This window comes from Dromaius novaehollandiae, chromosome 26, assembly GCF_036370855.1.
Source record: "Dromaius novaehollandiae isolate bDroNov1 chromosome 26, bDroNov1.hap1, whole genome shotgun sequence".
Classification (NCBI taxonomy): Eukaryota; Metazoa; Chordata; class Aves; order Casuariiformes; family Dromaiidae; genus Dromaius; species Dromaius novaehollandiae.
Genome location: NC_088123.1, coordinates 6,588,637 through 6,607,636, shown reverse-complemented (window position 1 = coordinate 6,607,636; position 19,000 = coordinate 6,588,637). Strand labels below are relative to the sequence as shown.

The 19,000-nt window shown below is 71.2% G+C and overlaps 3 protein-coding genes across 8 annotated transcripts in view; all 3 read left to right on the top strand.

The window, feature by feature from the left end:
• Positions 1-4,350, top strand: part of PPP3CC (protein phosphatase 3 catalytic subunit gamma) — a 41,696-nt gene extending 37,346 nt beyond the window's left edge. For all 5 annotated transcript variants that reach the window (XM_064497791.1, XM_064497790.1, XM_064497786.1 and 2 more), the window contains one exon: positions 31-4,350. In XM_064497791.1, coding sequence (XP_064353861.1) covers positions 31-209 — 179 coding nt within the window. In that variant the 3' untranslated portion in view covers positions 210-4,350. The remainder of the gene's footprint in view (positions 1-30) is intronic.
• Positions 4,351-5,181: 831 nt separating this feature from the next.
• Positions 5,182-12,674, top strand: SORBS3 (sorbin and SH3 domain containing 3). 2 transcript variants are annotated; one of them, XM_064497784.1, is made up of 19 exons: positions 5,182-5,272; positions 6,289-6,392; positions 7,524-7,704; positions 7,836-7,911; positions 8,011-8,207; positions 8,295-8,358; positions 8,433-8,493; positions 8,567-8,660; positions 8,818-8,868; positions 8,953-9,039; positions 9,471-9,912; positions 10,742-10,821; positions 10,899-10,945; positions 11,052-11,166; positions 11,240-11,365; positions 11,721-12,062; positions 12,140-12,210; positions 12,286-12,392; positions 12,479-12,674. In XM_064497784.1, the coding sequence occupies exons 3-19, from the start codon at positions 7,567-7,569 to the stop codon at positions 12,538-12,540; spliced, it is 2,160 nt and encodes a 719-aa protein (XP_064353854.1). In that variant the 5' UTR covers positions 5,182-5,272; positions 6,289-6,392; positions 7,524-7,566; the 3' UTR covers positions 12,541-12,674. The 2 variants fall into 2 exon arrangements, with proteins under 2 accessions (XP_064353854.1, XP_064353855.1); XM_064497785.1 differs by lacking the exon at positions 5,182-5,272 and adding an exon at positions 10,550-10,665 and having other exon boundaries at positions 6,238-6,392; positions 9,857-9,912.
• Positions 12,675-13,468: 794 nt separating this feature from the next.
• On the top strand, positions 13,469-18,955 carry PDLIM2 (PDZ and LIM domain 2). Its single transcript, XM_064497756.1, has 10 exons — positions 13,469-13,565; positions 14,770-14,876; positions 15,192-15,343; positions 16,005-16,074; positions 16,191-16,315; positions 16,390-16,438; positions 17,871-17,998; positions 18,137-18,282; positions 18,361-18,472; positions 18,553-18,955. The coding sequence occupies exons 2-10, from the start codon at positions 14,784-14,786 to the stop codon at positions 18,743-18,745; spliced, it is 1,068 nt and encodes a 355-aa protein (XP_064353826.1). The 5' UTR covers positions 13,469-13,565; positions 14,770-14,783; the 3' UTR covers positions 18,746-18,955.
• The last annotated feature ends 45 nt before the right edge of the window (positions 18,956-19,000 follow it).

The window sequence follows — 19,000 nt, the reverse complement described above, 5'->3', positions numbered from 1 at the left end:
TCTTCTTTCTCGGCCCTTCTTTTTCTGTAGCCATTCGTGGATTTTCACCGCAGCACAAGATCCGCAGCTTCGAAGAAGCCAGAGGGCTAGACCGCATTAATGAACGCATGCCGCCACGCAAAGATTCAATGCACTCAGACGGGCCGGTAAACTTGGTAACCTCAACAAACTCTGCAGACAAGAATGGCACAGGGAAGAAAGCCCAGTAATGGTCCGAACGCCCAATCTGCACCACTAAAGGATCCAAAACTTAATGAATTTTATTTATTTATTATTGGGGTGGGGTGGGGGCAGGGGAGAAACCAACTTCACCTGGAGGCACGTTCATAATCCAGTTTGCATCCATTCTGTAAGAAAGGTGACCATTTTGTAATTTTTTTATTTATGTTCAATATATAAAAAGTCCATCTTTTTTTAATTTAGAAACCAATCTAACTGCTAGTGCATATATGAAGTGTTGTGCTGTACAGCTGACCTCTCCTCCACGAGAGGCAAACCTCTGTGGGGGGATTAAAAGAAACAAAAACAGTCCCAGGCAACTTGGGTCGTTGACTTTGGTACAATTCTGAGTTAGCCTGTGCTTTCAAAAGCAGGTTCTTTCATTTAAAATAGGGTTGGTTTGGGGTTTTTTTTTTTTTTCCACAATTGTCTTCTTCCCAGAGTTTGCTGTTGTTTTCTTCAACTTCTTGCCTACCTGCATCTGCTGCTTTAGCAACTGATTCTGTGGAAGGCACGTTGCAAGGTGCAGCTGGCCCAGCCCCATACTCTGCTTCAAAGGTGACATCCAGATGCATAGTTCTGGATTAGCTCTAAGGGACTCCAGTGTGTTACCCTAATCAGAGTAGCTTTTTCCTCAGTAAGACAGTTTTAGTCCAGTGGAGCCAGGAAAAAAAAAAAAAGTAGCCTCTTAAAAAGAGCAGAAAGGCAGGTGGGAGAAGTGTTTTCCCTTGTTGCAGCTCTTTCTACAGCTCCGGTCTTTCAGAATCCCTGCAGCGGCTGAACGCAGGATGTGGTCAGTGCAGGCTGCCCGTGCAGCAAAATCCCTCTGGGAATCCCTCTGATTCAGAGCAGAGGAATTATCTCTAGTCTCTAGTGATCAACTGATCTTTGGGAAATCTGCATTGCCTAAATTTAACAGGAAGAAGGGGAGGGGTTATAACTCGTGGGCAGAAAGCCCCCCGCCCCGCGCACTCCCACCCCTGCATACGGCAGAGCCTTGGCATGCTTCCCTGCGCCGTGGCCCTTGAGCCGGCCCTTGCCGATGGGTGCACGAGCGGTGGGCTGCGTCGTGGTCTCCCTTTGGCCGGGATCGCCTTCTTTTGGGGGTCCTTCGCCTTCCGTCCCGCTGGGCAACATGGGCTTGTGGCATCCCGTTGCCAGCTGCCTTGTTATCCAGTGGCTACTCCTGTGACTCCAAGGGAGTGCTGGCATCCATCAGCCTTTGCCGACAGCCGGAGGGGGCTCGGCGGGCGCGCGATGCCAGCGTTTCTGCGCGTGCTCGCGGCACCTCTCTCGGGGAGGCGGCAGCTCCTTGGAGGAGCTGGCAGATCCCCTGGGTGCTGCTCCGGAGGGTTGAGCTTTGCAGCCGAGCTCTGCGGGTGAGACCGCCGAGGGTGTGCTCCGCGTTCACCCGCTCCGTTTCGTTGCGGCCAGGCCGGACTGCGGCCTGTCTGCTGCATCCGCTGGTAGCTCTTGCTCCCTGCTGGCGTGGGAGACGGGAGGAGACTTAGGCCAGTAAATACCCGGTGCAGGCGAGGCTGCTCTGCTCCGGAGGCAGTAGCGTGGGAGCCAAGGAGAGGCGACTCCTGCTTTGGATGACGAGCAGCACCGCAGCACTTGGGAAGTGATAAAAACGCGGGGCAGGATCGGTGATGGTGCTGCTCGTTTCTGGAGAGATGCAGCTTGTTGACTAATGGCCAGTATTGAGACGGCTTCACAAAAAGCCTCTGGTTTTGGAAGCGTTCCCTGCCTTGGCTGTGGCGGGGGGATGGTTTTAGCGTAGGTGAGCAGGTAGAAGTGCCCGGTGGCCCTGGTAGGTTTGGGAAGGCTGTTTGTGCCGTGCCGGTGGGGGGGGGGAGCCTCCTGGCCGAGGGAGGGTTTCGGGAAAGTGCCCCCTTCGCGTTGTACAGGATTTTGAAGCTTGAAGCTGTACGCAGAGCCTTGTTCTTTCACTTAAACTTTGCCCCGAAATGAGTGTTGGGAAAGGATTTGGCAGGATTCCCCTTTGGTCGTGTCCTTTCCCTGCATGTCGTCTGAGTTTCACCCTCTTCTGCCGTAGTTGCACTGACTCAAAGCAGCAGCTTTCGGGAGCAAATCCCTTACCAGCTTCCACTTCTTTTCCAACTCGACTGTCTGTTACACTTTCTCCGAGCGAGGGCAGCAGGTGAGCAGGCTTAGCCTCTACTAAGGGACACTTGCCAACCCCTTCTCTGGATCTTGCTGTCTTCCCTTTGTGCTCCGGCCCGAAGCTGCGACTCCAGCTACAGAGGAAAACAGCAACCTTGCAGGAAGCTTTCAAATTGTCTTATAATCATATGTCACTTAATTCCATGCCAGCTATTTAGGACACTGTATCTGTGAGCAGACCACTGAGTTTTCACAAGAGACTTTGAGTCGCATGCCTCCACTTTTCTTTTTCTTTCTTTTTTTCTTTTTGTTTTTTACACACCCACTGCTTTGCAAAAAGTGCGAGATGTTTTGAGCAAGCTTCTCTAACCCCATATGAGGCATGGGGCCAATTGCCTTTGTCTGTGAGTATTTCTTCTGTTTTTATGGCATCCTTTCGGAAACACAGTGAGCCGATGTGTGGTATCTTCCTCTGAGAGCGCAAACCGTGCAAAGGTGCTGCCCTTGCATGTTCGGGCATGTTGTTGTGACCCAGGCTGGGATCTCGCCCAAGCAGCAGTTTTAGTCGAGAGTCTGGGGACAGGGGCTGCGGGGAGGTGTTTCTGCCCCGCGCCGGACCGGCTGCGAGCCGGGGCTCGGCAGGGATCGTCCCTCTGCCGAGGAGGACGCTGCCGCGGCTTGCTCTGCTCGCGGCTCGTCGCCAGCCGGGAGCTACGCGCCCGAGGCGGTTCCTGTCCCCCGTGCCCTGCCCCAGGGAACGGCACTGCTGCTCGTTTCCCTTGGGCTGCTGGCGTTGGCTTTTTGGGAAAGAGAGGGCGCTTCTTGGTGAAACCTCCCCTCCGAGCGGGCGCTGCGGGCTGGCTTTTCTCAAACAGCTTGCACTCCGGCCGCGCCAGCTCCTGCCCAGGAGGGGCCCGTGCTTGCTTGGGAAGCCGCTTGTTTGCCAGCCGCTCGTTCCTGGGCGCCCGCAGCTGCCGGGGAGGGCGGCCCTGCTGCAGCTTTCCGTGCCTCTGCTTTCCTCGTTTCCTCGGAGCAGCGGCTGGCGGCTGCTGGCGGGGTCCCCGGGCACGTCCCAGCGGAGCGCCATGCCCTGCCCTGGTAGGGAAGAGCATTGGCCTTCTGCGGCACGGCCCGCGGGCAGCCCTGCTCGACCGGCCGGCCTGAAATATTCCCACCAAGGCCAAACGAAAAATGCTAGGAATACACCATCTTTCCCCTCCTCTTCCTTTTCCCTGAACGCCAGCACCTCGGAGCTATGCACGTCTAAAGACACCTCATCTCAGAGCTCCTGCCCGTCCCTTTCCCTCCCTGGTTGCCATCCAGAAGCTTGACAAACAAGACTTTGCAAAAAAAGGAAAAAAAAAAAAAGTGCAAACTCAAGCCAAGGAGTACGAGCGGCCGGTGGCAGCCGGGCCCGGGCAGGGCGCGCGCCGCGCTGCTCCTCCGCAGGCTGGCCTCGCAGCCTGGGTTTTTTGCATGTTATAGCAAGGTGCATGTGACAAGGAGGGGAGTCAGCAATGGGTTGGGTGGTGGGTTTACTTCAAGCTTTGGGATCAAAGGTGCGTTCACCTTGTGTTGGGAGAACCTTTACTGTGATGCCGTTGCGCAGCCCTCCTCCCGGGGGCCCCTCGGGGCCCCCCACGCCGCTCGGACAAAATCCGACCTCGCTCGAGCCTGCGGCAGCGCAGCTCGGAGCCTGCCCTGCCGCTCCGGGCGGGACCGTAAAGCCCCGCAGGACAAGTGGTGGGTGCAGTGATGGTGATTCTAGGTTCTCGATGCTGAAGGATCATATGCCCGTTGCCTGGAGACTGCCTCCTTTTTTTTTTTTCTTGCTTTTTTTAGTTATGTTTAAAGACAAAAAATGGTGAAAATGTTATTTATTGGCAGAAATTATTTAATATAATTTCTTTTTTTTGTGAACAAGGAATGAATTTGTTAGAACTGTCTTAATGTAAATGGGAAGTCATCTTTAAGGAAAAAAAAAAGTTCAAAATTGACACAGTCGCTTGGCTCCGGCGTGGTTTATTGCGGTGCCCCGGCTGGGCTCGGCTCGGCTGGGCTCGGCTTAGCGGGCAGCGTGCCGGCAGAGGGCAGCGATTCCCAGCGAGAAATCCCGCAGCCGCTGCTCGGCTTTCGGGAAGGAGGGCAGAAAGTTTGGGGGCTGCTTTGCTGCTCCGCAGCTGGTGCCTCTCGACCTCTCCTCGCCCGTGCTGAGGATAACGAGCCTCCTCCTGCTGCCTTCGCTGGTGCCAGGAGGATGAGGAAGGTGTTAGCAAGCCGCAGGCGCTGGTCTCATCCCCGCTGCTTGCTGCAGAGCCGCTCTCGCAGGCGGCATCGTGCCAGGGCAGCCTGGGGCCACGGCACCGCTCTGCTGCCGGCCTGCAGCGGAGGGGGAGAGCAGGGCCCAGCTGTGCCCCAACATCTGGCTCCTGCCTGGCCTCCCTTGCTCTCTCCTGCTGCTCTACAGGGCTCCACGGGCCCGGCACCGGCATGGAGAGGGCGCAGCTCCCTGCCTGCAGCGCCGGCGTTGCAACGGCCCTTCTCCCTGCACCACCGCGGTGCAGCCGGGCAAAGAAACTGCCCCGGCTGAGGTTTGATTTATGGGTGTTTCCAGCAACTAGGGGAGCTCCCAAGGGTGCTCCGTGCTGCCGGCCCCAGCCACCCCCTTTCCCATGGTCTCGGCACCCGGGGGTCCCGGCAGCAGCCCCCGCGCTGCCTTTCCCCGCCGGGCGGGAGCATCGCCGGCGCGCTCCCGCCTGGCATCGCCGAGCAAACAGGAAACACTCGCCCTTTGTTAACTCTGTCCTCGGCCGCGCGTTAAATATTTATCTGCGAGCGGAGGCTGGCGCTGGGAGACGCGGGAGGCAGGGCCGCGGCGGGCGGCTCCTCGCCGGGACGGGGACGGGGACGCAGCCGGGCCGCGGCGGTGAGTCCTGCCTGGCGGCTGCTGTACCCGGGGAAGGGCATCGTGCTCGCGGGCCCCGGGGCACCTCTGCCCTGCCTTGACCGGGGCTTGCTCGGGCTTTGTGCCATGGCCATGGGGCCCGGCAAAGCGCCCGGCACGGGGCGGCCGAGCCGCCCGGTCCCCACCGCTCGCGCCGGGGCGGCTGCACCCGTTGCACAGAAGTGCCCTGCCGGGGCAGTCGCGGGGGTGCCCCGGGGGTGCAGCAGCACGGGGGGGGGGCGGCGAGCCGAGCGCCCTTCCTGCCGCGGCCGGGGGAGAGGAAGGGCCGGGCCGCCCTGTTTCGGGGCTGTCAGCAGTTTCGGGGGGCGGCGAAGCCCGGAGAGGGAAGTGAGCGAGCGCGGCAGCGGCCGGGACGCGGGGGCTCGCCGGGAGGAGGTGGGTGTTCGGCGGGGGCCCACATCCCGGCCGTGTTCCCCCCCCAGCCGTGTTCCCCCAAAAGCAGCCGGGTGGGCGAGCGCCCCGTGGGGCGGGAGGGGGCCCGGGCGGTGCTCCCCGGCGCGGGAGCGGCCGTGGGATGAGCGCAGCCTCTTGGCTCGGCTCCCTGGATCCCGGCCCTGGAAATGTCACTGGAAACTCTGAATGGGCCGGCGCCGCTCCAGTGCTGCTGGGGGGGCCGGGGGGGCCAGCGCGCCCGGGGGGGGGCACGGGTACGCCGGTGCCCACCAGGAACGGCCGCCCTGCCCGCAGGTCCCGGCACCATCCGCCCCATCCAGCCCGTGCAGGCAGGGATGCAGCCGGGGGGCACAGGGATGCAGCCGGGGGGAGTGAGGTTGCTCCTGGGGGGCCGGGGGGTGCAGGAAGCCAGTGGCGCGGCCCCGGGGGCCTCTGCCTCCTGCCCGCGGGCGGCACGCTGAGGCCCCGGCGAGCCTCCCCAGGCCCGGCCGTCCTTCCCCTGCCCAAGTTTGCGCCTTTTCTCCTTGCTATTTTTTTTTTCCTTTTCTCTCCTCCCCGCCTGCCTTCCCTTGCTCCCCCTGCAGCTCGCAGCCTGCTCGCCGGCCGGAGGCAGCCGCCGCATCCCGTCCCATCCCGTCCCATTCCAGCCGGGGGCTCAGCCGGGCCCCACTCGCCGGCCCCCCGGGAGGTAAGAGCAGGGTCCCGTGATGGCTGGGGCATGCGCTGAGCGGGGGCTCTGCCGGTGGGGGGGGGGTTTGGGAGCACCGTGCCGTGCTGGGAACGGCGGAGGGGACGCCGGGGCGAGGCGTGCCCCATGCCTCGGTTTCCCCACGGCGGCAGCGAGTGCGGCCGAGGCGCTGCCCTGGGCCCCATCGGCATGGGGGGCCGCGGGCTGCCGGTCCCAGCCGCCGGCGATGGGACCCCGCAGCGAGGACCCCCGCGACCGTCGCAGACCACCCCGGGGCATCCCCGCACAGGCAGGGCCCCCCTAGGATGCCGCCGCCAACGCCTCCCCCCCCCACCCCGAGCTCCGGCTGGCGCCGTCCCACGTGGGCGCTTTGTCCCGCGGGAACAACGGCAGCGCTCAGGGCCCGCGGGGGCCGCGGCTCCCAGACGATGCTGAGACCCGACCCGCTCGTGCCGCCGCAGAGCAAGGGCAGCCAGCGAGGCCTCCTGCCCCGAGCAGCCGGGACCGGAGCCGCGGCCACTGCTCGGGACCCCACGGCGCCTGCCGCCCCACGCCGGGCCCCCCCGGGCCCCTTTGCAGCGGTGACTCATGCGCGCAGCCTCTTCCCCGGCCGGGGAGCGTCGCCTCGGCGGCGGGACGGCGCGTTGCTCGGACACGCCGTGCCTCCCGCTGCGCCCGCCGCCTCTCCGCTCTCCTCCCTGTTTGCACTGCAGGGCGTGGAAATACTTGTGCGTGTTTTCGGCGGCCCCGGGGAAGCTCGGCCCCGGCCCCGCTGCTGCCTGGCAGCTCTCCCGGCTGGGAAGGGCCGGGGCCGGGGCCAGCGCGGGACCTGCCCGGGCGGCGTGGGAGCTGCGGGCACGTGCTTGGGCAGGCGCTTTCCGGGCATGCGACGTCCCGGGGGGGACGCAGGAGCGAGAGGGGCCGGCGGGCCCCGAAGCCCCTGTGCACTGCGCTGGGGCGGGAGCGGCAGCCGGGAAGGCGCCTGCCGGCCGGGTTGCCCCTGCCCACGCTGCTTTTCCTGCAAAAAAACAGCCAACGCTCCCCGGCAGCAGCGACGGGGCCGGACCACAGGCTCTCCAGGGACCCCCGAGCCCCCCGGCAAGCCCGGCGTTAGCCTCTCCTCCTCCACAGGGCACGGGCCGCTCCTCATCGTGGCCCCCGGCTCCCCACGGCCATGGCTGGGGGCTCCCCGGCCCCCGGCGCCATCCCAGCACTCGGCTCGGAGGACGTGCTCCGCTTCGGCCCACGGCCAGGAGAGCCGCTGGTGTGGGGCCCCGGCCCCCCGGAGCCCCCGCAGCAGCTGCCGGCGCGGGTGAGTGTGGTGGGATGCTCCGGGGATGCTCCGGGGATGCTCCCCGACCTGCACCGGGACACAGCCGCCCGGGCAGGGGGGGTCCCCGCGCCCCCCCGGCCCCTGCGCAGCCCCACATCCGCCTGCCGCAGCTGCCCGTGATCCACCACCGCGGCTCCAACACGCTCAACTTCGATTTCCATGGCCCGGCGGCCCCCCGCAGCGCAGGTACCGGCAGCCCCCCCCGGGAATGCCACTGCATCCCGCCGGCACCGCGGGCAAGGGGGGGCGGCTCCATGGCAGCCCCCGTCTCCCCCTCGCCCGCAGCGAGTGATTGGTACCAGATGTGGCCGGCCAAGGAGGCGAAGGCGCCCGGCCCCACGGCGGCGGTGGGGGGCACGGGGGGGCCGCCCGGCTGTTCGGCCACCTGGAGCAGGGACGGCAAGCGGCGGGAGCGGCGCTGGGTGAAGTACGACGGCATCGGGCCGGTGGACGAGACAGGCATGCCCATCGCCTCGCGCTCGGTGAGGGGGCCGGGGGCTGGGGGCCGGGCACTGCCCACCGCTGCTGCCGGCATCGCCCCGCTGAGCCCCCGCTGTCCCCCCCCGCAGAGCGTCGACCGGCCCCGCGACTGGTACCGCAGCATGTTCCAGCAGATCCACCGCAAGCTGCCAGGTGATCCCGGCCCCGGGACCCCCCGTGGCCCCCCGCGGCCCCCCACACCCCGCTCAGCCCCTCTCTCCCCGCAGAGCCGCCGCTGGACTGGGACGCCCCGCGCCGCCCCCCCGGGCTGCCCAACGGGCTGGACTGGTGAGCGGGGCGCTGGGCGCGGCGGCGCGGGCGCTGAGCCCTCCCCGGGGCTGAGCTCCTCCGGTCCCCGCAGGGCCGGCTGGGGTGACGCCGGCACCGCCGCGGAGCCCCGCAGCATCTTTGACTACGAGCCGGGCAAGTCCTCGGTCCTGGACCGTCCCGGGCAGGTAGGGAGGCCCCGGCAGGGCTCGGCACCGGCGGCGGCGTGGAGCGTGCCGGGGGGATGCTCCCGCTCCCTCGCCGCACCGCAGCCCTGCCAGCTCCCTGTGCCGGCATCTCTGCTCGGTGCCAGCCCCGTCCCTGATGTCCCCTCGCCCTTCGCAGCCCCACGAGCGCCCCGGTGCCGTGCCCCCGCCGCGGGCCCAGCCCATCGAGGTAAGCGCGGGGCGCCGAGCCCGGCACTGATGCGGCGCGCTGGCCTCTCCGGGCCGCCCGCCGCAGCCGCTGCCGCCTGCGCAGGTGCTGCTGCAGCGGGAGCTGGAGCAGCTCAGCGAGGAGCTCGACAAGGACATGAAGGCCATGGAGAGGCGGCAGCATCGCCGCGAGGTACCCGCCTCCGCCCGCCCCGGCGCCCGGCCCTGCGTCCCCTGGCCCTCCCCGGGGCTGAGCTGCCCTCAATGGGCGGCTGGGTGTGCAAACAGCTGGGTGTGTGCACGGCTGGGTGTGTGCACAGCTGGATGTGACCCTGGCTGGGTGTGTGCACAGCTGGATGCGTGCAAGGCTGGATGTGTGCATGGCTGGATGTGTGCATGGCTGGATGCATGCACAGCTGGATGTTCCCCTGGCTGGATGCATGCATGGCTGGATGCGTGCAAGGCTGGATGTGTGCACAGCTGGATGCGTGCAAGGCTGGATATGTGCATGGCTGGATGTGTGCATGGCTGGATGCATGCACAGCTGGATGCATGCACAGCTGGATGCATGCATGGCTGGATGCGTGCAAGCCTGGATGTGACCCTGGCTGGATGTGTGCACAGCTGGATGTGACCCTGCCTGGCTGGACGCACGGCTGGATTTGTGCACGGCGGGATGCACGCGCAGCTGGACGTGTGCACGGCTGCGTGTCCGGATGGATGCAAGCGCAGCTGGATCCGTGCACGGCGGGACGTGCTTGCAGCGTGCCGCGAGCGTGGCAGGACGCGCGGGTGGCCGGACGGGAGCCTCGGCCCAGCGTGGGCAGCAGCGCATGGCGACGGCGTGGCCGCGGGACGCTAGGACCCTGCCTGGGCCGGCGGCTCTCCGGCTGGCGGTTATTGGCTCTGCCTCGCCGGGAGCTGGACTCCCTCGCTTCCCGCCGAGGCTCGGCCTCTCGGATGATTAATTTTTCTCTTCCCCCCCCTCCCGCTCCTCTGGCGCTCGGCAGAGCCCCGCGGCCGCTCCCGCCGCCCGCCGCCCCGCTCCGGCCTCCCCGGCGGCCCGGTGAGTAGAGCCCGGAGGGGCTCCGCGCCGGAGCTGCTGGGGTGCTGCGGGACGGGGTCCCCGCAACGGGGGGGGAACTGGGAGGGTCTGGCCTGCGCCGGCCCCGGTGGCTGAGCCCGGGTGTCCCAGGGGAGCAGGGGGTGACGGTGGCCTCCCACCCTGCCCCTGTGCCCCCCATGGGAACTGCCGCCTCCCCTCCGCCAGCCCCGCCGCGGGTGGGGGCCCAGGCGTCCTGGCGCAGCCGTCCCGGGGGTGGGACCGGGGCTGTTCGGGGCCGACCCTCTCCGGCAGCGGGGACGGAGCGGGGACGGAGTGGGGTTTCCGGCATCGCCGCTGCCGCCGGCGCGGGGACCCCCCCGGTGCAGCCCCCGCCCCCCTGCCCGTGCCGGGCGCTCGGGGCTGCCGGCGGCGCGGGGGTTATCCATTAGCCAGGCAGCCCTTCCCGGCAGCTCCGGCTGCTCCGCGCTTCCTGCTCCGCCGCAGCCGGCGCCCGGCGAGCAGGCAGACTTTGGACCCGTCCCGCCTGGCCGCCCCCGGGCCCGGGACCCCGGCGCCCAAGCTGGGCCCAGGCGTCCGGGTGCTGGCCTGCGCCACGGGTGTCTGCCCCACCCGCGCCCCAGCCGCCGTCGCCCCACAGGAGCCCCCCGCCCCGCCGGCTGCAGACCCCCGCCGCCCGCCCGCCCGCCAGCCCCGGCATGGAGCGAGCCGGCCCGGGGCTGGGCAGCGACCGCAGCCGGGCGGCCCCCGGCCGAGGTGAGGTGCCGCGGTGCCGCGGGGGGGGCCCGGGCACCCCTCCACCACCACCGCCTGACCCCCCCTGTGCTCGCAGACCCGCTGCGGCCGGCGACCCTGCCCAGCCTGCCGGACCTCGGGGACCCCGCGGAGGCGCTGAGGAGGGAGGAGAGGAAGGTGAGGCCGAGGTGGGTGGGCGCCGGGGTGGGGGGCACCGGGGCGGCCCCCCCGTGACTGCCGCTCTCCCTGCCCAGATGAAAGCCGCTCGCCTCAAGTTCGACTTCCAAGCCGAGTCCCCCAAGTGAGCGGTGCTGCTGCCGGGCGCGGGGCTGCGCAGGGCTGGGGGGGGTCCCGTCACCCCCCGGGAGGGTCCCGAGCCCGCCCGGCGCTGATCCCCCCGCCCGCAGGGAGCTGACGCTGCGGAAGGGCGACATCGTCTACATCCACAAAGAGGTGGACAGGAACTGGCTGGAGGGCGAGCACCACGGCCGCGTGGGCATCTTCCCCTCCAACTACGTGGAGGTGAGCGGGGGGCGGCGGGGGGGGCACCGGGGGGGTCTCCGCAGGCTCACCGGCTGCCCGGGCCGCCCCGCAGGTCCTGCCGCCCACGGAGGTGCCCAAGCCCATCAAGGCGCCCACCATCCAGGTGCTGGAGTACGGCGAGGCCCTGGCCCTCTACAACTTCCGCGGAGAGCTGCCCGTGGAGCTCTCCTTCCGCAAGGTACCGCCGGGACGGGTACCGTCGGCATCCGGGATGGGTACCACAGGCATCCGGGATGGGTACCACCAGCATCTGGGATGGGTACCACTGGCCTCGGGGATGGGTACCACCGGCATCCGGGATGGGTACCACTGGCCTCGGGGATGGGTACCGTCGGCATCCGGGATGGGTACCACCGGCATCCGGGATGGGTACGACTGGCCTCGAGGATGGGTACCACTGGCATCTGGGATGGGTACCACCAGCATCTGGGATGGGTGCCACCAGGATGGGTGCCACCAGCCTCTAGGATGGGTGCCACCAGCCTCCGGGCCGGTCGCGTCCCCGCTCAGCGGGCTCTCCTCCGCCTCCGCAGGGCGAGCGGGTCTGCCTGGTGCGCCGGGTGGACGAGAACTGGTACGAGGGGCGCATCTCCGGCACCAGCCGCCACGGCATCTTCCCGGCCACCTACGTGCAGGTGCTGAAGGAGCCGCGGGTGAAGGCCAGCGCCGAGGAGCTCCCGCCGCCCGCCGCCGCCGCCAGCCCCCGCGTCGGCTCCCCGGCGCCGCAGCTCCCCGCCGGCTCCCCCGGTGCTCCACGGCGGGCGGCCGAGCGGGGCCCTGGGGAGGCGGGGGGGCTGCCGTCCTCGCCCCGCTGCCCTGCCTTCGCTGCCCCCCCATCCCCGGCCGCCCAGCCCCGCGAGGAGCCCCCCACCCAGGTGAGCCGCCCCCCGCAACGCCGCCCCGCCGCCGCCCCCGCGCCCCCCGTAACACCCTCCGCTCCTCTCCCCCGCAGCCCCAGCCGCCCGCCGCCGCCCCCGCCGAGGCCGCCCCCTCCCACAACGGCTCCGAGATCCAGTGGACCCCGTAAGTAGGGCTGGGGGGGCGGCGGGGGCAGGCTCCCCCCGGGCGCGGGGTGCTCAGGGCGGCCGCCCCGCGCAGGTACCGGGCGCTCTACCAGTACCGGCCCCAAAACGCCGACGAGCTGGAGCTGCTGGAGGGCGACCGGGTGGACGTGATGCAGCAGTGCGACGACGGCTGGTTCGTGGGTGCGTAGCCGTGGGGGGGCCGGGGATGGGGGTGCCCACCCGGCTCCTCACCCCCCCCTTGCCTTGCTTTCCCCCTCCCCCCGCAGGTGTATCCAGAAGGACGCAGAAATTCGGCACTTTCCCCGGGAATTACGTGGCGCCGGTGTGACCCCGCAGCGCGGCGAGGAGGGGCCCGGCGGGCACCATCCCCTGGCCCGGCCGTGTCCCCGCAGCCCCTCGCCCCCCCCCCCAGCGGGACGCGGTGCCCCCAGCTCCCGCCCGCCCCGTGGGGCTGCTGCTTCGGGAAGGACCCCCCCGGGGCCTCCTTCACCTCGGTGCCTTCATCCGGCCCCTCATCACCTCCGCCGGGTGCCCCCCCTCCATGTTCGCTTCTTCTCCATCATTAAAGCTCAGTGTCCGCCCGCGCCAGGGCCCGTGTGCTGGTACCGGGGGGGGCCGGGGGCTCTAGGGCCCCGTGTGCTGGTACCGGGGGGGGGCGGGGGCTCCAGGGCCCCGTGTGCTGGTACCGGGGGGGGGGCCGGGGGCTCCAGGGCCCCGTGTGCTGGTACCGGGGGGGACCGGAGGCTCCTCCAGGGCTGCCGCAGCTGAGGGCATGCAACGCTGCGGGGGGGGGCACGCCGGGGCCCAGCGCTGCCGGCGCGGCGGTGCCCATGGGGGAGATGTGGGGCAGGGGCCGAGGGACACTGCGTGGGGCTGCAATGGTGCATGTGGGGCTGCAATGCTGCATGGGATTGCAGTGGTGCATGTGGGGCTGCGGTGCTGCATGTGGGGCTGCGACGCCGCGTGGGGCCACGGTGGCGTGGGGGGCAGCGGCAGCGCGCGGGGCGGCGAGGGGGCGCGGGGCGGCGGTGCTGTGGGGCGCGACAACGCTGCGGGGGGCCGCGATGCTGTGGGGGGCCGTGGCGGTGCACAGGGCTTCCCGGCCCCGTCTGTGCCCCATCGCCGGCAGCCGTCGGGGCCCCCTCACCCCGCGCGCGGCGCTGGGGCCTGGGGCTGCCGACGGCCGTGCGCCCCGTCGGGGGCGGCGGCGCCCGCAGACGGCGCTGCGGAGCCGCGGCCCGGCCCGGCCCGGCCCCGTCGGGCTCCGCCGGCCCCTTCCGAGGGGGCGGCGCCGCCGCCGGGGCCGCGCTCGGCTCTGCCGCCCCACGGGGCCGCCCGGCTCCGCCGCCGCCGGTGAGTGCGCCCGCCGCTGCCCCGGACGCCTGGGCCCCCGCGGGAGGCGAGGGGGGGGCTGCCGGACGCCTGGGCCCGCGGGCGGGGGGAGGGCGGCTGCGGGGGGGGAGGTCGCTTGCTGCGGGATGCTGCCGGGCGGAGGGGGGCGGCTGTCGGGGGGATGCTTGCCCCGGGGGGCTGCCGGACGCCTGGGCCCGCGGGCGGCGGGAGGGCGGTTGCGGGGGCTGAGCCCCCCTCGGGGCTGCCCGGCCGGGCGGGCTGCTGCCACCGGGGCCAAGAGGCCGTGGGGCACCACTCGCTCGGGGCCGTCGGCCCTGGGTGCCCTGGGGAGGCCGTCGGCGTCGGGGGGCTGCGGGGTGCCACAGCCGTGCGCCCGCGTCCCCGGCGTCCCCTCCGCCGCCTGGCATCGCCTGTCACCCCGCCGTCACGCCTGCCCTCGGTGCCAAGAGCTGCCACAAAAGCATCGCTGTGCCGCGGGGCTGGACGTGGGGCTGGACGTGGGGCACGGAGGTGGCACCCGGGCGGGGGACGGTGCCCCCGGGGCGGGATGCTGCTGCGCCGGTGTGCGGGGAGGGGGCTGCGGGTCTGCTCGCGGCGCGCGAAGCCCGGCCCAGGAAATTCTTCCGGGCAGGCTCTCAAGCCCCGCTTTGTGCGCCGTGGATTTTTAACATGCCTTCCCGGCGGTTTCGGCCCGGGTGCCCAGCCCCGGCGGCAGGGCTGGCCCGGGAGCCGCTCTGGACGGAGCCCCAGCGCCGCGGTTTCGGGGGCTCCCCGTGCCCGCGGCGGCCCGTCCCGAGCCGAGGGCCACGTTGCTTCCTCGGGGAGGGCTCCCGCGCCGTGCCACCCCCGGGACCGCGCCCGGGCGCAGCATCCTTCGCAGCGTCCGCCGAGGGACTGAGCACGGCGGCGTCCCGGCTGGGCAAGGAGCAGGAGCCGCGGCGGGGAGGAAGCCGCCAGCCTGGGCGCGGGGCATCGGCACCGCGGGAGGAAGCGGCAGCGGCTCCGGCACCCTGCGACGGCGCGAAGACGCGGCTCCCTCCCCGGAAGGAAGGCGCTGCCGGCCACCCGCCTCGCTCGGCCTCGCCGCGCCGGGGACCTCGGGGTGCAGCCGCCAGCGCGGGGCTCCCGTCGGGCGCCTTTCCCGGCCTGGTGCAGGGAGGAAGAGGAGGGAGGGTTTCAACCCGAGCTTTTCCTGCCCCCGCAGAGCCACCCGCTGCCATGTCGGTGACGGTGACCCTGGCCGGACCGGCGCCCTGGGGCTTCCGCATCACCGGGGGACGGGACTTCGGGAAGCGCATCGCCGTGTCCCAGGTAGGAGCCCCACGGGCGCCGGGGTCCCCGCTGCAGCCCGCCTGGTGCTGCCGGGCCGGGGGGGCCGCCGGAGGCACCTCCTCGCCGGCGGGCACCGTGCCAGGCTGCCCGGCGGGCTGAGCTGAGCCGCGGCGCCTGTTTACTGTCCTTGAGGACTGCTGCGCCGTGGGAACGGGCTCGGGGCGCCGCGGCCGGCGGAGCTTCCCGCATCCTCGGTCCCCCTCCCCGGTGCCGCGGGGATGCTGCGGTCGGCGGCTGCCTTCGTTTGGCACCAGTTTCCCGGGGTGACGCCGGGGTGTCCCCTTCTCTCCGGAGGTGGCGGAGCGCGGGAAGGCGGCCGCGGGCGGCCTCCGGCCCGGGGACGTCATCGTCTCCATCAACGGCGAAAGCGCGGCCGAGATGCTCAACGTGGAGGCGCAGAACAAGATCAAGCAGAGCCCCGGGCAGCTGCGGCTGCAGGTGGAGAGGTGGGCGCACGGGGCCCGGACGCCTGGGCCCTCGCCGTGGGAGCGTCTCCCAGGGCAGGCCGAGCACGGAGGCGCAGCGCCGTGCTCCCCAGCCCCACGTGCCCGGTTGTTTTTCCCCTCTGGCCGCCCCGGGGGCCGCGCTGCCCCCCCCCGGGAGCCTTTCCCGGCTCCGTAATTAGAGCGTCATGCGGCAACGAGGCCGGTTGCATTGGCAGCCGTTACCTGGCCGCCAGGTCCGACCGGTTGCGGCGGGAGATGCTGGCGGGTGGCTGCTCCTGGGGGGTTCTGTCCCGGGGCCCCCCCGCCCCGTGGTGCTGGGCCGGGCGCAGTGCCGGTGCGGGGGGCCGTGGCCTCCCGGGATGCTCGGCGCCGCGCTGACTCAGGACGTGCCTGGGAGGCTTTCGGGCAACTCCCGGCAACTCCCGGCGCTGCCGTGCGCCTCCTCCGTGGCACTCCAGCCGCACGTTCCCGGGAGCGGCCGGACCCCGGCGCACCGCCTTCCCTGTGCCCTTCCCCTTAATGAATCCCAGCTCCCGGCTCCATCCGAGCGCCGGTGGGGCAGAAACCGGCCCCGCGTCCTCGCCGCTGGGCCATGTGCCGAGCACCTGGGGCCGGCGATGCCGTGGGGCCGCGGCCCCCTCACTGCCCTGCTGCCCCCCAGGTGCCCGGCGCCGTCTCCCGGCCACGCTAACGGGGAGAGCTCTGCAGAGAGGCTGGCTGCCCGCTTCCAGGTGAGCCCGGCCAGGGATGCGCCCACGCAGGGATGCTCCCGGGCAGGGATGCGCCCAGCCCCGCGCGCCTCGGCCCTGCGCCGGGGTGCCCACGGCATCGCCCTCTCCCTCCCCAGGACGCGGTGAGGACGCGGGAGGAGAGCCGGGGCTCCCTGAGGTCCTCCTACTCCAGCCCGGCCTCCCTCAGCCCCCGGCCCCGCAGCCCCGGCTCTCCCAGCCCGGGGGCCGCCGGCAGCCGCAGGTAAGGCAGCACCGGCCGCGCGCGGGCGCCGGGAGCTGACGGGTCTCCGCTGACGCTCCGCGCTCTCCCCGCAGCCCTCCGCCCGGCGCTCCCGAGGTTCCCTGTCCTCCCGGCCTCCCCCAGGTGAGCGGCAGGGCCGCGACCCCCCCGCCGGGCTCGGGGGCTGCGGCGCGTCCGTGCGCAGTGCCGTGCACCCCGAAGCGCTGGCATGCTGCGCGTTGCAGCCCCGCCGGCGCAGCCGGGGAGGGACGTGTCGCTGCCGCCTTCCCGGCACCTCTTGGCAGCGGCTCCGGGCTGGGGAGGCCAAACCAGTTTGGGGAGGCCGGGCCTCGCTCCGCTGCTGCGGCTGTTCAGGGCGGGTGGGATGCAGCCGGGCTCCCCCCGCACCCCGACCGGTCCCCGGGTGCCGGGGGCCGCCCCGGCCCTCCCCGCCGCGGTTTCGGGAGGCGCTGGCTGCTCTCCCTCGCGGGGCAGCCGCTGGCTCCGGCGCCCGGCCTCTCCCGCTCCCCCTCCCTCCTCTGGCTTCTCCCGGGGCCGGGGATGTTTTTCAAGCCCAAATTGGGAAGCGCCGTGGCCCCGAGCGCGGCCCGCTCCAGCTGCGTTTGGCCCCGGCCCCGGCCGACCCTTGGCTTCTCCCTTGCTCCTCCCCGGCGCCTTGTTTGCCTTGGTGCCGGCCCCGCGCCGGGGGCTGCCGAAACGCCCCTGCCGCAAGCAGCACGGGGGGAAACCGCCCTCGGACTGTGCTTTTCCTCGCACCCGGGCCGGAGCTGGCGCCGGGCTCCGGCAGGCTGGGGACGGGGCCGAGGCACCCAGCTCCGCCCGGGCACCCCGCGTGCCGCTGCCGCCTTGTCTAGCTTGTCCCGCGCCTGCGCGCGGTGCCGCGGGCTCCCCGTCCCCATCGCCGGGCTGAGCCGCCCCGCATGCGGCTCCCGCCGGCGTTCCCACCCGCCTCCCGGCTGCTCCCGGGAACATCAGCTTCCACTTAGCCGGGGTTTTGCCTTTCCTGCCTCGCCGGGGCTGCTAAGCAGGAGCAGATGCCGCGGGAGGGAAGGGCACGGGCGGAGGGTTACCGGTGCGGGGGGAGCCGGGAGATGCGGTTCCCGGCCTGGCTGCCCCAGCCGTGGCCAGCGTGGCCTCGGGGAGCATCCTCCGTCCATCCCGGGGGGCAGCACGGAGCATCCTCCATCCGTCCTGGGGAGCAGCACGGAGCATCCTCCGTCCATCCCAGAGAGTGGCATGGAGCATCCTCCGTCCATCCCGGGGAGCAGCGTGGAGCATCCTCTCTCTGTCCCGGGGAGCAGCGTGGAGCATCCTTGCTCCAGGGAGCAGCTCCCGGCCCTGTCCCCACGCCAGCCCCCGGGATGCCCTGTCCCGGTGGCAGCCCCCAGGCCGGTGCCGGGGTCCCTGGGGGCTCCGGGGGGGGAGGGACGGTCCGTAGGCGCCTCTCGCGCGCTCCGCCCGTGGTGCAGCAGGACGGGCCGCGCTCAGCCCGGCCGTAGGGCTCCCGCGTCCCCAGCGCCCCGCGAGCCGCCCCAGCCCCTCTTTCACCCGGCAGGAGCGAGGCCGCCGGAGCAGCTCCCCGGGGCCGGTGCTGCCTCCTCCCAACCGCCCGCCGTCGCCGGGGCTCTGGGCCCCCCCGAGCCCCTGGGCACCGGCCGGCCGGGCTTCGCCCTCCCGCGACAGGTAGGGAGGCGTCGGGGCGCGCCGGGAGCCGGCTGCCGCGGGGCGGGCGGGCGCGTGGGAGGGCCGGGCAGGCTGGGGCAGGCGGGCGCCGCGGGGGCCCCCGGCACGCGGTGCTCTGCCCGGCGCCCCGTCCCGCAGCCCGGGCTCGGAGCCGGCCGCGCGGCGCTTCGAGGGGGACTCGGAGGTCTTCAAGATGCTGCAGGAGAACCGGGAGCTGCGGGCGGCCCCGCGGCAGTCCAGCACCTTCCGCCTGCTGCAGGAGGCCCTGGAGGACGGCGGCGCAGGTGAGGGGGGCGCGGGGGGCGGCGGCGGGGCCGGCGGGGCCGCGGCCGCAGCCTCACGGCCGCCCCGTCCGCCCGCAGCCGGCCCCGCCGCCCCCTTCCCCAGCCGCCTCTCGCCCGGCGCCCGCAAGCCCGGCGCGGCAGCCGCGCCGCCCCAGCTGCACGCCTGCGAGAAGTGCGGCGGCACCATCGCGTGAGTGCGGCGCCCCGGGGCGCGGGGGGGGGTCCCGGCGCCGCCGCCCCCGCCCACGGCATCCCCCCGTCTCCCCCCAGCACGCAGGCGGTGAGGATCCGGGACGGCCGCTACCGGCACCCCTCCTGCTACGCCTGCTCCGACTGCGGCCTCAGCCTGAAGATGCGGGGACACTTCTGGGTGGGCGACGAGCTCTACTGCGAGAAGCACGCCCGCCTGCGCTACCGCGGCCCCCCGGGGGGGCCCGCCGCCCCCCGCGCCCCCCCGTCCTGAGCGGGGCCCGGCAGCGCCTCGCCGCCGCGAGCTGCGTCGGGTCTCGGCCGCGGCCCGTCCTTCCGCGCGCACCCGGGGCTGGGGGGGGCCCGGGGACGCTTGAGCACTTCGGTACCGGAGAGGGGGGCTGGCACCGCTTGGCGCACCGACTTCAGCTACTCCGAGGTATTCGACCAGATCTCTATATAAATATAATATATATTTGCTCCACGGCCGCGCGTGGTCTGTAAGGGGCGGGGGGGGCAGCACTGCCTG